The 17,033-nt window shown below is 43.6% G+C and overlaps 1 protein-coding gene across 3 annotated transcripts in view; it reads left to right on the top strand.

Moving 5' to 3' along the window:
* Positions 1–16,653, top strand: part of MPG (N-methylpurine-DNA glycosylase) — a 16,861-nt gene extending 208 nt beyond the window's left edge. Inside the window, exons 2-7 of one of the 3 annotated variants that reach the window (XM_009324708.1) lie at positions 741–854; positions 4,089–4,127; positions 4,549–4,696; positions 5,327–5,552; positions 9,035–9,239; positions 16,146–16,653. In XM_009324708.1, the coding sequence (XP_009322983.1) occupies positions 5,331–5,552; positions 9,035–9,239; positions 16,146–16,540 (822 nt within the window). In that variant the 5' untranslated portion in view covers positions 741–854; positions 4,089–4,127; positions 4,549–4,696; positions 5,327–5,330 and the 3' untranslated portion in view covers positions 16,541–16,653. Of the gene's footprint in view, positions 1–740; positions 855–2,208; positions 2,276–4,088; positions 4,128–4,548; positions 4,697–5,326; positions 5,553–9,034; positions 9,240–16,145 lie in introns of those variants that run through there. The other 2 variants (XM_009324707.1, XM_009324709.1) reach the window with 2 other exon arrangements.
* Positions 16,654–17,033: the final 380 nt, after the last annotated feature.

Raw genomic sequence — 17,033 nt, 5'->3', positions numbered from 1 at the left:
CTCTCTTTGTGGATGTTGTTCAGATGTTTGAGCATTTGAGTCATAAGTTTTCCTTTTTGTCAGTGCATTAATGAAGGCTTTGGTGAAACATCTTTGGTCATTGAGTCAAACTGCCATGCCTGAACTAAATTGTTTCTGATGCAATATTAAGATTGAGGAAGGAATGTATTTTCTAGGGTCGTTTTATAAGATGGGTACCTAAGACTTAAGTGTGACTAGTTCTGTATCCCCTTATATAGCTCTTTCAGCGTGCTTTACAAATCAGGAGTGTTCTCGCTGTCATCATATAAGTGGAAAAAAAATAAGACTTATAGCTCCTGGATGATTAGCCCAATATACCCAACGTACATTTGCTACAGATAATGTAGATATAAAGAAAAAAACCCTGAACTGCAGATGATTTTGAATCCTTATGTCCATTTCCTGATCAGTGTTTGTGGCTTCTCTAAATACTGCCTTGCTTAACTAAATGCTGGCTTGGTTAACTCAAATCTCAGAAGGCTGAGCTAGCTAACATCCATTGTCAGTATTATATTAACTTGTTTGCTTTCATTTAATATGCAAGTTTGGCACTCAGTTAAAAATAGCAGCTAGAATTTTGGGCGGGGGGGGAACAGAACAAAACAAATTGGTTTAAGAGAGTCAACCAAAATGGAGCGTAATTTTGCTGTGAAGGCTTTTTGGGTTTTTCATGATTTTTCATTGCTCTCCCTCATTGTTGTCTTCCTTGTTCTTTACAGAAGGATGAGTAAGTTTTCGTTCCAAAAAGCTCAAGATGTCCAGTAGGCAGTAGGAGCAAGGACTGGAATTGCAAGGACGTCTTGCGGGAAATGACATCCCCAGCATTCAGTGAGGTGAATAAAACCATTCATTTTGCCGTACTTTTGAGGTATCAGTAGGATTGCACGTAGTGTCAAAGTCTGTCTGTGGAGAGATTGACTTAATATTTATAGTTATAGTATATTAGCTCCTGCCTGCACTCTTCTTTCAAGATGGCTTTTCTTTGCTTGCTTCTCACACTGTTGTCCAGGAAGCTATACTTGATTAGCTTACTTCTGGTTACTAATAGGTTAGACTAGACAGGAAAGTTGGATGGAAATCCTTCTTGCTGAGAACTCGTTGAAGGACCTGGCTTAAAATGAAGTGTCTGGGTAAGAGGTTATGGAACAAATAGACAACGGGCAGGAACAAGTTGCCGAACCAGATGAAGCCCCCAGCGACAGTGCTGCTAACGATGGTCGCTCCCTTCTCACTGAAGACTAATACCTGTGGACTGGAGAGCAGCAAACGCGTCACTACTTTTTAAAGAGGGTTCTAGGAGAAATCTGTGGGCTGCGGACCAGGAAGTTTGACCACTACCAACTGAATTAGTAGAAAATATAGCAAGGTAGAATTATTGGACACCTGCATAAATATTATATGGTGAGGAAGAGCCAATGTGGCTTTTGTAATGGAAAGTCATGCCTTAAAAAAATGTTGGCATTCTCTGAAGGTCTAAATAAGCATGTTGAGAGGTCTGGCTTACAGTCTGTACTCAGATTGCAGGAAGCTTTTAAACAGGAGCCCTCACCTGAGCAGCCCCTGACATAACAAGGGAGTTCCCTGTCATAAATAAACAGTTGGTGCAAAGAGAGGAAGGAGGGTATGAGTAAATGGGCAGCCCTCATGGTGGCTGGAGGTCGCCATTGGAGCGCTGCAGGGATGTTTTGTATATGACCTGGAAAAACAATGTTGCCAGCTGGCTTTACATTATTTGAGGTGGTAAAGAAGAGGGCTGATGATGATGAATTGCAAATGTAAACTGATTCATGTGGGTGGGGAGCAGTCCCAATTTCACACACAAAATGAGTGAGTTTTTAGAGCCGTAATGACTAATTCTGTGAAGCTTTCTTCATCAGTAAAGTCTCAGTTTGGATAGTTTTACACAGGCTCAGGAAGACTGCATAAGCTCAGAGTTACTAAGCACGCAGAAACTGTGCCTGGTTCGGAAGGTTCTGGTCTAGAGATACGGAGGATGTGTGGAGAAGCACTGTGTGCTTATTCTGTTCTTCTCTAGGCTCCTGCTTTTGACCTGTGCTGGAGAGCAGGATACAGGTAGACGTGTCCTTTGGTCTGACTCAGTATTGACAGTTCATGTATTCCCACATAAAATCTGTACAACTGGGAATTTGTATGAGGAATTGTCTCGCCAGAAGTGGCAATGTGTTCTTATGTACGCTTCTTCATCATGCTTTCAGAAAGATATATCTGCATGAGGAAAACTTTGCAGCTGCAGGTATCTGGACCTGTGAGCCAAAAGTACATGCAAATTACTGGTGGGATTTTTTTCTTTTTTACCTCCTTTTAGTGAAAGTTCATTAAATACATGAGGAAATACCTGCAAATGCAGTCTTATAATAAGGATTAAAGAAGCCTGTGTAGACTCAGTTGTGCCTTGACTACAGGGTGTATCTGCCACTGAGCTGTATTTTATGCGGATTTTCAGTGTCTTCCTGATTCTGGCTTGCAGGGTCCCTGAACACTTGCCTGAGACGAGCCCAGCAGCCCTGAACACTTCAGGCACTTGTGCAGACTTAACTCAGCTCTTGATCTTCCTTTTCTGACTTCCATACCTTTTTTTGTGCATGCGTACACACATGTGCTTAACAACTTGTAGCTAGTTTGGTTACAACAGGATTAGTAAAAAGTGATTAAACCCACAACTGATTCTTATTTGTGGCACAGAAGTAGAGTTTGTTTACTATACAAGCAAGAAAATCTAGGTAGAAATGAAGGGTTGCAGAATTTGCCTGTAATGTGAAGAGATGGTGTCTTTTACTTCCCAAATACATAGGGCTTGGGTACTTGATATGCAGTCTTCTACAGTGTGCTTTTTCATAGGCAAGAAGGGATTTGTATATACAAGCAACATCCTTTATAGAAAGTGTAGATAGGCTTTGAGGCATAGAGTTTTATGTTTCATATCTTGGTATGAACAAGCAGGGAGACAAAAGGTAGATTGGGGTTTTTCTGGATTTCTGAGGTGGTATTGCAGTCCCCTCATTCTGCATTTTTGCTTTTAAAGCAATCACGTTTTTGTACGTGACCCATTTCTCATGACTATAAGGCAGTATCCTACTGCTATTTCTAATGAGAGTTGAAAGTGCTGAGATCCGTCTAGGATCAGCCCATAGCAATGAAATTACAAGTGCCCTAAGGCTGCCAGTATAACATTTACATGAGCGCACTTGCAGCTTTTAAGAATTACTTAATTGAAAGGCAATAGGTGCCAGGCAACTCGGATCCTGTTTCTGATGTCGCATTCCATAAGAGCACAAATTACCAAACGAGTTAATGCTCCACTCAAACTGGCCATGTTTTCAGCGTGTCTTTATGTATGGCTGATGAACTGGAAGTTCCAGTTAATACTGTCAGAGAAGTCTGGAGGTATTGTCTTCAGTGTGAAGCGTTCCCTTGACCGAGTCTTTTAGAGGGTCAGTCTGATACGGGGAAGTGTTCCTCCTCCATCCCTTCCTTCCTGCAACCCTATTTCCTATTCGCACCCTTTCTCCTAGACAGGACTCTCATTTGCGAAGGCCGCCAGGCGATTTTGTCTGAGGCGGGCTGGTGACTTCTGACAACATTTTTAAGAATTCCCACCAGGTGAAAGCCACAGTTCAGAACAGAATACCTGGCATGGAGCTGGCCATTCTGTGGCAAGTCTCTGGCATCACTGAATTATTGCAATAAAGAATTAGATGTTTAGAAAAAAAAAAAAAAACATCCCACCTCCCTGCCAGTCATGCCAATGTGATTTTTTTTTTTTTTTTAGCTGCCTATTTTTATATGTTTGTGTCTGGATTCTTCTGAAGTGAAATGTAACACTGTTGGGGAATTGGCACTGGTGATCCAGAGTGTAGCAATGCTGAATTTGTTTCTGTGTAGTTCAAGGAAACTATTGCTGGTGGCTCTTTCTTTGCGAGAAACATCAGAGCAAGATAAAGATTGTTTTTGATGGTGAAGGTTTTTGTAGTCATTTTTAAAAGCTGATGATCTGGTGAAAAATGAGTGGCAACAGCTACTTAATTATGTATATACTTCCCTTACAGGTTCAGCTGAATATAGGATTTTTCTCCATTTCTAATTATGTATGATGTTGAACTGCTTTTTTGCCTTATATCTACATGTGGTTGAATTTCAGAACTGATAAAGCATCTTCTAAAACCTGGTGTCTTTGCATTCTCTTGTAAAAGTCCTTTTCTGAGGCTGACACTTCTCCAAATTTAGTCCCAATGGGGGAATTTAAAAAGTTTGGTTTCAGCTTTTTGTGTATTCAGTATAGGAAGAGCGCATTCCCCACTTCATAGCCTTTTGTATAAAAAAGGCTGAAGAGCATCTCCAGCAATGCCCCAGCTGGGAGATGGTCTTTTGCTAGACCAAAAGAAAACTGCAAATTGTTCTTGAGTTTGAGCTAATGATGCTGGTATCGTGATCTCCAGCTCCAAAATCTCTTAGCCTGTTTCAAAGTGCTTTATACAGTGAATAAATAACTTTGTTCCTGTTCAACAGGTATAAGGACTGCGGCACAGAAAAAGAAACATTAACTTTTTGAAGCTCACATAGTAAATTGGTGGCAAACCTAGAAGAACAATCTCAGGTTACGTAGTTGACTCGAATACATACTGTTGGCTGGAACAGACTGCTCTTCATCTTTCTGGTAGGTTGAATTTAAAGCCTATTTTGTGGAGGTTCTAACACAAACGTTTCTACAGCATGATAAACAAGTTTGTCACTGTGGCTGTAAATAGGGCATCTCCCAGCTCAAATGTTCTGTGTCCTGTGGAGTTTTAGATTCTAATTTGGTTACGTTACTGGTTAAAAGGATTGATACATTACTTCTGTGGACTTTCTGAGTCAGCACAGTTTTTGCGGTGGTTGTTTCCTATCTTCTTCTGTCTGCTTAACAGTTTACGTTAGTTCTAGGTAAAAAGTATGTAGTACTGGTTCATCATTGTTTTCAATTTCTGAATTTCCTAACCTAACAGTTAGCAAACTTATTTTAGTGCTGAGTGGAGCAGAGTTGCTTTTTATCTGCAATCCTTAAAAGATGAATACTCAAACTCCGGTTTTCTACTTGCTTATCAGTAGAGCCCAATATTTGCCTAGCCTGATGTAGATGCAGCTAAATCTGTCACCTGCTTCTGTAGTTTGCCTAGGTTGTCCAATTAGTTACAGCTTTCAGATGCATTGTTGTGGAGAGATGTGTAAAAAATGAAAAGAGTTTGTGGAAATGAGTTACTTTTAAATAAGTTTTATATTCCTAATTACGTTTATATCAATTTTCTAGAACTATGCCAAGAAAAAGAAAGCTGTTGGCTCAATTAAGTGCTCTCCAAAGCAACTCCAGCTTCCCTCCTTTTGATGCCTTGGAGAACCTGAACGCTATGCCTGACGGGAATTCTTCTCCAAAAAGCAGCAAATACTTTGCGATAGAGAAAAAAAATTCTTCTCAGCTAGAAGCAGATTTTTTCAACCAGCCCTGTATTAGTCTGGCCAAGTCCTTTCTGGGACAGGTAAGACATGAACGCTGAGATTACTGTACTGGAGCATGTGCTAGCTAATAACTTAGCGTATAAGGATGAAATCCTTTTTTTGCCATTTGACTCCAGGGCTTTGCTATTTTAGGAATACAGCTCTCATTCCTTCTCTTGTTAAGTTCAGTGGAATTTAAAGACTAGTAGCCAAATCTATTTTGGATGAAGTCAGAGGAGTAATTTTTCAGTGGAATTTAAAGACTAGTAGCCAAATCTGTTCTGGATGAAGTCAGAGGAGTAATTTTTCAGGTTTAGTTTACTGTCCCATTTCAGAATTAGTTTTTGTGGAGTTTTTCTCCCTTTTTTCTGGTTCACTGAGATGTACTTTGCTGTTTGTGGTTTGAAGGTTGTTTCAGGCTCATTATTTTCCTTTCAGGTATTCCTTTATTTGGTTTTGGCTCTTGCTTAGCCCAGTGGAAAGTAATGCTCTGCAGTCAGCAACATCTCCTTCTCTCCTCCATTTTACTACCTTGTGATGCTAATAGCATGGCAGGCCCTTGGCCTTTCTTGACCAGTATCCACTGTCATAGTGTACTTGAATATTTCATTCTTATCTGCAAGTTTAGCAGACTGCTTGGTACATTCTTTCATGCTGCCCTGTATGCTTTGGAAGTTTTATCTCATACCACCTGCTTTTATTTTTGCTGTTCTGAGTAACTCGATATTGTCGGTACACATGGTGGGCTCTCTTAACGATCACCTTTCTGAGGTTATTAACACAAATATGCAAGACAGCACAGGCCCTACTGTGGAGACATTTAGGACTCCACAGTCCCACAGTTAAACTCTTTTCACTCTGAAAAATGCTATTCCTAGCTTTTGTTTCTGAGTTTTCAAGCCGTTACTTCTTCATGAAAGGACCTTCTCCCTTATCCCATTGCAGAAACTTTGAGGAATCTTTGGACCTTGTTGAAAGCCTTTGGAAATCACAGTAGGGGAGGTTAAACGTGTCTCTTCTGCTTAGAGAGTCCTTCAGAAAACTCTCCTGCTGTCTCCATGGGCAGGAGTTCCTCCAGTGTTTTCCCTATAAAAGGTTCCAGTCTGAGACCTCCTAAATGCAATTGCAAAATGTGTTTTTAGTTTCACTGCTGTGGTCTTATCTTCTCTGAGTCTTTTTTATACCTTTATTGTCTGTAGGGTGAACAGACTCTCTGGGTTCTCATTGGTTTAGATAACTTCAGGAATTTGTTCCACAAACTGTTGGCTTTGGCCTGTCTTGCTGTGTCTAGCTTTTTTTTTTTTTTATTTTCTAAGGATATTGTCTTGCTTGTAATTGACGCCTTTGCTCTGCTTCTTAACCCTGCTGGGTTTTTCTTGCTCTATCTTAACCTCTCTCTGATATGTCATGTGTGTTTGCTATCTTTAGAGACATCCTGCTAGAGGCTTGCCTTTCCAGCTTTAACCTTTGGCTGCCTCTTTTGAGTTCTTCCTAACAAGCTTCCTCACTTTATGTAGTTTCCCCTTTTTGCTGGGAAGCAGAACTCTGACATTATTTTTGGACCTTAATGCCTGTGGAAGGCCACTGAACTTTATACTTCACGGTCACGATACAAAGTTGTTTTTCAGGGATAAGTCTTTGGAGAAGACTTTGCATTTTGCTCTGGATCAGTTTGAGAGTTTAGTCTTTTCTTTTGAGATCCCCAGTTACTTACTCTGCAAAGTATTTGATGGTGTCTAAAAAAAACACAGCCTGTGTCCTGTCCTACTGCGATATTTACTTGGTCTATATGAGGGTACCTGAAGTCTCCCAGTACTGATGCGTTTTTTTGTCTTAATGACTCCAACATCCTTACGCATTCAGTTACCCCAGGCAGACGACATTTTAGTCCTAATTCCATACTTTTCCTATTTAGGCATAGAATTACAAGTCAAGTGATTTCTATGTTAATTTTAGATTTTCTTTAAAGTGTAACTCCCATGACCCAGTCTATTCTCTCATTTTCTTAGAATTATAACTATAATGGTAATTTAGTGTTTCATTCATTATCTTCATTCTACCAAATTTTGGAGGTGCCTGGTATATTAATATTGCTTACCTTAAACACGATACTTGAGTTCTTAGAAGCAAAAAAATACCGCAAAACAAACACACAGTAAATGGCCTCTCAAAATGAACTGTCGTAACACCAAGATACGTCCTCAGTGAGAAATAAAAACCTCTATAAAATAGTTTACTGTGAGGTATTGTGAATGATCACCATTTTTAAACTGTTTAACTGTGAATATTTGCTGTGTCTGAAGAGTCGGGGAAATGCCTGCATGCTTTTAAAATCATAACCTAACCATTGCATTTCATCATATTGAAAGAGAAATGTGGCCACGTGCGTGTGCTTTTGGGGTGTTCGCAGGCAGTTGCTGAACACCAGTGCTCTTCTGAAGGCACTGCATTTTTCATAAAAATAATAACTGATTGTTCTCAACAATTTCAGAAGTGCCATAGCGAAACCTTGAAATACCGGAGTTGCAGCATTTGAAACTGACTTCTGGAGCATCCGTACTGGGTCAGGTCAATAACTGCATTAGCAATCCAGCACAGACATCTGTTAGGAATTAAGCTTTGTTTCTTGAAGGTCATTTTTGAATGGCTGGTTTTCAAATGTGGAAGCACTGAATATAGTATAATTAAACCGATAGCTGTTGCCTCAATGAGACTATACTGCAGCATTTCTTAAACACACATTAAGTAAAATAAAAAGTTTAGAAATCAGGTCAAACCACAAAAAACTTTGTATGAAATTTAGTGATTGTTTTATTTTTAAAGATAATCTTTTCACTGTCAGGTTTTTTTTTTTCCCCCTGCATCTGCTTTGCTTTCCATAAGGAGGTACCAGCAGCAGGGAACACACTGTAATAACAAAGCTCTGTTGTTGTCTGCCTGAAGCCAATTCCCAGCTCTCCTGCATTGCCGCTCTCTGCGGTGCAGAAAATACAGAAATAGCATTGATACTCACTCTGGTCGTGATTCTCTCTATGGTTAGGGACTAGGACTTGTTTGAAACATCTCTGTGGAGAGAGACTATCTAATCATAGTAGTTATTTAATCGTGCCACTGTCATATTTCTTCTGATCTAAAGAATGCTTCAGAGTTGGTACGAGTGGTGCTTTTTGCCTTAAACCTGGTGGATTGGGGTGGAGAATACAGAAAATAACCACAAAAGCAACTCTATGGGCTTTATTGTATATAGGATCATATATTGGTTCTTTATGATACTGTCGCATCTAGACACTCCAGGCATTTTGTGGGGTGAACGACAGGTTGGAACTTCTTGTACTGGGCTGTGGCCTGGACAGTAGAAGCTGAAAAAGTTTCACGTTAGCCTACAGGCTGGACTGCTAGGTGGAGAGGAGAGTATGTAGTACCATCAGGTCCTTTTTTCCGACTTCTTTGTTTCTGCAGCTCTTGCGCTCTGGTTATTTTGTACAGAGGGTTGCTAACTGATGCACTCTGACCTCTCTTTCAGATTTTAGTTCGCAAACTTCCTGATGGCAGAGAACTGTGGGGGAGGATTGTTGAAACAGAAGCTTATCTGGGTGGGGAAGATGAAGCTTCCCACTCGAAAGGTGGGAAGCAAACTCAACGAAACGCGGCAATGTTCATGAAACCAGGAACTCTGTACGTGTATCAGATCTATGGGATTTATTTCTGCGTGAATGTTTCCAGCCAAGGTAAGTTGAGGCTGAAATAGTTTTAATGCCTATAGCACGGGGCTGATATTTCAAGCTACGCTTGCCATGTTGCGGTCACTTGTGAGCTCCCTATGGGCTCTGTGAAGTCAATGACTTGCTGTCACAGTCTTTCCTTGGGACCTGGGTTTTGCCATTGTGAGCAGTATGTAACCGTGGGCCGACAGCTTACTAACTTTCAACATTACAAGCAAGGCCCATCTCCAGCTGCACAGTGACCAGCCCGGTGGGGTTTTGGTCCCAGCCATGAGCTGTACGAGCTGTTCGGGTGCAGAAATAAGGACTAAGGGCTGGAGGAGAATCTTGACAGGATGGAGCTGTCAGTTTTGATGACCTGGGCTGCTGCCTTATTCATGTGATTCAGTGAACTTTGTTCCTCGAAAGTGGTGATGTAGAAGTAAATTTGCAGTCTAATGACAGCCTAAATCTTGGTATCTGTTGTCATGACAAGAAACTTTATCTTCAGAAGCTGTAAATGTTGGGGAAAACAAAAAGGTCTGAGATGTCCTAAGCTTAAGCAAGGAGTCAGTGTAGGAGCATTTTAGCCACTTCACTGTATCTTAAAACAAACAAAAAAAAAAATCAAAATACCCGGACTGTTACAGAATCTTCAATCTTCTTTTATTATTCTCAAGATAATATAGTCAACCTCTAATCAAATTATTCTGGAATTTACTGAGACTCGCCTTCCACAGCTCCTCTTAATATGCAAGTGTTACTTCTAAAGCTTGTTTTTTTTTTTCTTCCCTGTAAGAATGACACTGTCTGCCTTGCAACAAAGCTATCGGTTAATTAGACACCTTGAAATGGCAGCAGGTATTTCTTAGATAAATACTAATTTTGTTAGAAAAAAATCTCAAAAATAATTTCTTTTCTTTTTCGCCATTTCAAAGATACAGCTTAAAAAAAAAAGCCACCGCTTGTGTATTCATAAGTGGAAAGCAAATGCTGTAACAGTGACCATTAATCCTCAGGTTTTGGCCTTTGGACAGGCGCCAAGCAGAAAACCAGTGCCAGGTTATACTGTGGGGGAAGAGCCCGTCTTTCTAATGGAGGTCTGGAGTCTGGTGGATGAACACATGTGAATTTCATTATGTTGTCTCTGCCAAATCTGCTCAGATAATGAAAGCAGAATGGCTCTTTATTCAGGATGGGATTCTTAGTGTTTGAAATATTAGGAATAATAATTTTTATTAAAAAAAGATGCTTAGCCTTTGAATTCTAGAAAGATTTCTTTGAAATTTATACTTTGGGAAATTTTCCCTTTTATACCTGTGTTTAGTTTGGTAGAAAATCAGTTAAAGAATTCACTGTTGTGATGGATTGAGTTGGATTTTTTGTTCGTATTCTCCATTAGCCTGTCATACGTGCAGCTATGCTGACACCAAGCACAGCTGTCGCTACCCGCTTTGTCGGGAGCGCACTGAAGTAAATAGCATGGCTGTGCATGTGGTGTATCGCAGATGGCGTCTGCGTAAGTACGATTTACTCCTGCAGTGTATTTGCCCACGTGCAGATGTGTTGAAAGAAAGAATTTGAGGATGAATCATACCAGAGATGTTTTTCTCACTTGAACGTAGACGGAGAAGAAGCCTGTCCTGTCGTTTAGTCTGAGGGAAGGATTGAGGAGGTCGTCTTTTGTGGTGGCACTTGTGCACCTGGGTAGAAGGCAAAAGCATTTCATTTTCTGGATAGGGGACAGATCTTGGAAACTTTGTTTTGAATCTGGCTGTGGCTGTGCATAAAACACAAGGAAACACTGGCAAAAAAAAAAGTCTGTTGTGGCATAGCTTGGTCCCTCTTAGTAGCACAGACCACGCTCTGCTTAGAGCGTGAACTTCGGATGTCATCAGTTTCATCATCTTTGTGCAGGGAATTTGATGCAAAATATCCAAGTGCTTCAGGGTCTGCCTGGGAACGCTGCGAAAACCTGAGTGACTGACCAGGAGACTATAAAAGGAATATGAACATATTTCTGAAGGTGTCGCTTGGAAAGACTGAACACAAATTCCTGAGAGAACACTAAACGCTTTGCCTTTTCGAGGGGCACATCTCCAGTGATGTCCCAGAGCTGCAGCACTCTTTTCTTGGATTTTGGCAGTGCAGAGCTGCAGAGCACCAGGAGTTAAACAGTGGAGAGCATGGGGTGATTGCATCTATTCCCATATATCATCCTCTGCCTCCTCTGATCTCCCGGGATCTTTCATATACCCTCCTCAGCTGTCTTCCAAGCTGAAGGTTTCTAATCTACTTAGTTATTCCTTCCTTAGGCTCTTGCTCCAAAACTAGTCCATAACTTTGATCATCGTGGTTGCCTGTCCCTGAATCTCTTCCAGTTTTGTTATATCTTCCTGTAAGTAGAGGGGAGGAGCAGAACAAGTCTAGACATGCACACAGATTTCAGGACAGCAGAGCAACTTGCTTTATATGAGTAGTTGGGGTTTGCATCTGGGAATACTGTATGGCATTGCTGCAGCAAATTGGAGCAGTGGAGAAGGGGAAAGGTCTTTGGGGGTTCCCTGATGTCTTCAAACACACACAAATCGACCCTGTCTTAAGCCATTTCAATTTTGACCTGGACACATGTTAGCAAAGTTCATACTGACAGGAGAATTAGGAGAAGACCCAAGGCTGATTTCAGGAGAAATCAGTTCCAGAGATTTTCCAAATGACTCTTGAAAGATGTTTCTGTTTGGCCATTGGGTGGTTTGCATCAAAATACTCATGCAGTCATACACTGATTTTTAACAAAACATTTATTTCTGGAGACTGTTGGAACAAGCACATAGATTTAACTGAGATCTAGCGTGGGTTTAGGTGCTCTATTAAAGTTAGCACAAACTAATAATCACAAATAAATTCTTAGCTGGCTTAAACTGTCTAGTTTTGTAGTGTAGGCAAGTCCTTGTGCTGCTTCAATTACAGCATTCTTGTGGGAAGAAGGCAAGCAGTTCAGAAAACCAGTATATTCTCTTAAGTACTGGCAGTGACTGCTGTCCTGCTGCTTCTCAGACTCTTGAACTGAGTGACCATAGAGCTGATTTGGAGCCGCTAGCTTAATGAGAGCAGCCGTCCTTTTACTGGAGAGGGATCAGAGTGCCGCGCTGTCCCTGTGTGGCCTGGTTCTTGGCACAGGCACTGCACAGGGCTGTCCCAGGCACACGTGCTGTTGGGACCAGGCAAGCAGCATGAATTGGACTGTTGCAGCAGACTTTGTTTTAAAAAGTAGTTTAACACTGACTTGAATCATGCCGGGGCCTTCTTGGTCCTTAATCAGCTCAGGATCTGAGGCCTATACAAGATGTGCAAAGCTCCATGTGCTGCTCCTACTTGCTCCCTTCTGCTTAGCTTGTCAAGAATGGGGTATTTGGCTCATGAGACTCTGGCTCTTTAGAGCTCTCTTGACACATAACCTTGTAGCATCGTCTGTTTTGATGCCAGGTAGAATAAACCTCTTCTGTTTTCTATATTTGGCTTATGCTAAACTTCAGGCTCGGCGCTATCACTCGGGGATAGAGAAAGGTGTGTCACCAGCAGAGGTGCTTGGTAGAGCAGCTACAAAAGCCTTGAGAGCCACCACCGCTGCAGCGTCCTCAGCAGTACGTCCCCAGCCCAGCCTGATGCCGCAACAGACATCGGAAGCACTTCAGCTGTAGCCTGTTGTTTTGCCACTTTGCTGGGGCAAGAAGTTGTGACTGTTAGTGTGTTCACTTGAGTTCACCTGACTGTATCTTTGTGTTCATAAAACCATAATAAGTTGAAGGGTGGGCTCAAATATTTTTTTGTCACTGAGGAAGGGGAAATCTTTGTGCACATCACTGAGATAAAGCTGCATCGTGTGGGATTTTACTGTGAGAGGTCTTCCCATCACTGGGTCAAATACTGCTACTGCCTGAAGCCGTGGCAGGCATCACTACATTGTTTTTTTGGAGAAATCGTAGATGATAGAGGAAGAAGAGTTTATAGAAAAAAATATAACCAATGTCTTTCAGCGGGCATGAATCCTACAGTATATCCCGAGCAGCAAAATAATCTTAGTACAAAGAGCTTTCCCTAAGGTTAAGAGGGATGTTGGGCTTCCCTCACTTCAGGAAGAGGCTAAATGCCAGTCAAGCTTCTCTTTGACTTTGCTGTGATTTGTTTCTCTGGAATTTGCCAAGCTGTGTGTATTGCTGCCAGATCTGAAAGAATAGCTTGTAAAAGCCGACATCCCAGTGATGCTCTACCCAGACCTGGGTCACACTGTGTGGACTTCCCTCTAACTTTTGGATCCTAGACTAGGACTTTGAAGGAAGTGTTTCGGGAGCAGTGAGTCAGACGGGTGGAGAGAGAAAGTTTTCTTCTCTCCAGCGGCCAAGAGTGAGCGGTTTCCAAGAATGAGAGCTGGAGCCATTCCAGGGAAGGAGCAGCAAGCTGCGCAGTGGGGGTGTGGGACTTCCCTATCGCTTTCTGATTCCTAGCTGCTCAGGGAAAGAATTGGTCCCTGTGTCGTTGTTAGAGCCCAGCTTTTAGCTTCGAATGCTGCTCGTTACATGGAGTGACTCTTAGGCGTGGGAGGAGGTAGATCTTCAGCATCTCTGGACTGGCCACATAACCCCTGAGAGCAAACTGCTGCAGACTGCGGAGAGGGAGGAAGGCAGGCTGAAGCACTCTGGCAGGCAGGAGATGAGCCAGAAGGATTCAGCTACTCTTTGGTAGTTAAAATAAAACTTCTGATGTGCAAGTATGCTCAGGAGGACCTGAACATCAGCCCAGGGCTGTGGGCACAGGTGGGGGCAGTAGAAGGCAGTAGCTTGTCATGGCATCCCTGCACTCTTATCCTGCCTGCTCTCTCCACCTCTTCCCAAAGCTCTTGTGGTGTTGCTCTCGCATTCAGGGGCTGCTGGCTCGGAGCGGAGAGAGGGGGCTGCGTTGCAACTGGCCAGGAAAGAGTGTGAAAACTTTCTTGTATAAGTGCAGAAAGAGCAGCCAGAGACAGAAATGCCAGGTACCCCCAGCCGCGGCTCTGCCGATGCTCTGGGAGCACCTGCAGTTGTCTCTCTTCACGTGAACTCCGAAGGACTCGGTTCAATTAAAGCGTAACCACGGTTTCCACTTGCATTTGTCCTGGATGAAGGCAAGTACTAGTGCAATTAGGGATTGCTCAGAATCTCACAGTTGTTCCTGGTGGGTGAGGCAGCATCCCGATGCGAAGGATGTTTCTTTGTGCATGGATGAAAAGCAGAATTAGGACATGGAACATGTTCTTAAAAATCTAAAATGACCTTTGAGTTCTAAATCGCTGTAGCACAGGGAAGCAGCTTTTGGCTGCCAGATTAGCATCAATCCCCTTCCTTAGAGAAGGGAGTGCCTGGGAACAGATTGCTGACAGCTGTTGGAAATAAGTCTGTTGACTTCACCGAGCTGTACTGAGGGCAGCGGGGGCTCTGAGCAGGTTCAGGGCAAGAGGCACACCTCACAAAAGCCAGAAATCAGGTCCTCAGTTGATAGGCTCAGTTGGGAGCTCAGGAGGGTAATTTAGTGTGGGATTTATACAAAATATGAGAGGGATTCTATTTTTGGAAATCGTAGGTCCTTAGGGATATATCAGTGCCTACAAAAAAAGCCTCTGCCAGGAGGGAGCATGGCTCCAGATGTTTGAGGCTGGAGAGGGAGAGGGGATTCTTGTGGAGCGGCATCACCGAGCACGAAGATGCTGGCGGGGAGGAATGCTGTGGGCGGCCCCAGCACAAGGGGTGCTGTGTGGGGCAGCACACAGACTGCTTTACTAGGCTCTCTCCTCGCCCACTCAAGGTCATGAGAAGACCTTCCTTGCTGTCCAGTGGAAAGTATCAAGGAACTGTGTATGTCCCACTTAGGCTGGAGATCCTCATCACAGGGGAATGTCTGTGCTCAGAGCTGCATCTTTGCTTCACTGTCACCAGAATCAGGGAGGGCAGCTGATCACAACAGCTGTGGGGAGCTGGAGTTTCCTAAGGCTCCTGACAGGGTGGCAAATCACATTTGAGAAGAGAATCTGTCAGTTTTCTTCACTTCTTGTCATAGAAAGGTCTCTGCTGGAGGGATGCTCCTGGGGCCGTGCATCCCGCAGCCAGAGACGGCGCAGCCCCGTCCTGCCCCGCGTCCCTGTCTTGCGAGAGCTTCCCCGGCACAAGGGTTCGGATTGCTCTCCCTTGTAGCTATGCCGTTACCCAGAGCCATGGTCATCCCACCTGCTGTTACACCTCCAAGAGGGTGTTTGAATTGGTAACACCTGCAGCCAGGGCTCCCTCAGCAGCAGCACAGACAGCAGCTGCTCCCGGTGCCTGCAGCTCCTTCCCAGGTTTCTTTGTCCAGCCTAACTCTGCAAGCTGCCTCTTTCTGCCGGCAGCATCCGGACTCATTCCTCCTCTGTTAGCTGGAGTTCTTATAATCAGAGTTTATTATAAATCCACTGGGTTTGGGAGCAGCTTTGGATAGCTGTGCCAAAACTGAACCATATGTATATTTATTCCTGAACATTGTGCTGACATAAGAAAAACCTCTTGCCCTCTGGCGAGCCTTGGAGCAGCAGCTAGACTTAGTAACGTCAAGAAGTGGGGCTGGGGAAGAGCAAGTCAGCACTGATGCATAAAGGACACACAGCTGTGGGACACTGGACATTCAGAAGAGGGAAGGGAGTGCACTGACCACGGGTTAGCGGCTCACTCCAGAGCCTGGCACTTGAAGCGAAGCAGCCCAAGAGGAGGACAGACCCTGTGGTTGGGCGCAGCAGGCAATTCCCTGCTCCATCAAGCTAAGCTGAGCCACAGGCTCAGAGCTGAAGTGCTCCTGCTGGTGGTGGGGCTGAAAGCTGAGACGTTCTTGATGAACAACCCTGTACTAACACGTGGTTCTTGTTCTGCACAGGGGAAGGGGCCGCAGTATTACTTCGCTCTTTGGAACCTCTTCAGGGTTTAGATGCGATGAGAGAGCTGCGCAGTGCTTCAAGGAAAGGACCCACAAAGCTGCTGAAGGACTGGCAGCTGTGTAATGGGCCCTCCAAGCTCTGCCAAGCGTTTGGGATTGATAAGGCTTTTGACCAAAGGGACTTGACTCAAGATGCAGCCATCTGGATGGCACCTGGACATGACCCACCAGGGGAGCAGGACGTGGTAGCCACAACAAGGATTGGTATTGGCAACAGGGGAGAGTGGGCACAGAAACCTCTCAGGTTTTATTTACGAGGAAACAAATTTGTGAGTGTTGTAGACAAGAAAACGGAGAGAGAGATGGCAGCAATGGGACACTTCTCTTGCAGCTGACGAGTCTTGCAGGACTTGAGCTGTGCTCTGTATGACAGCTTCACGCTATGTCATGGCAGCAGCTAGGGCAGACATAGCAGCTTGGAGGTTTTTAACAATAAATGTACTTTATCATAATGAATGGGGCAAGGTGGAATTTTATTTGTTTGTGGGGCAGACTGGCGTGGGTCTCCCAGCCAGAACTGAGGTTGGTTTTGGATGATGAAGGCCACTGTCTCCCTTGCCAATGGATCCAGGCTTAATTAAGGTGGGTGAGTGGTGAAGGTTCGCAGCTCTGACCTGCTGTGCTGCTCCCATTGCTGCTGGCCCCCAGTAGAGGCCATCGCTTGGTTGCCGCAGGGGAATAGTCAAAAGACTGGATGGCAGCAGGGCTGACTGAAAGGATGCGAGCTGGGAGAAGAGGAGGTGAAGGACGGATCTCGCTGTTCTCTACAACTACCTAGTGGGAGGGTGTAGAGAAGACAGAGCCAGGCTTTTGTCAGACAGGATGAGA

The sequence above is a fragment of the Pygoscelis adeliae genome, unplaced genomic scaffold, assembly GCF_000699105.1.
Source record: "Pygoscelis adeliae isolate BGI_AS28 unplaced genomic scaffold, ASM69910v1 Scaffold85, whole genome shotgun sequence".
In the NCBI taxonomy this organism is placed as follows: domain Eukaryota; kingdom Metazoa; phylum Chordata; class Aves; order Sphenisciformes; family Spheniscidae; genus Pygoscelis; species Pygoscelis adeliae.
Note: the sequence above shows the minus strand (reverse complement) of the source record. Positions and strands in the feature narration are given on the sequence as shown.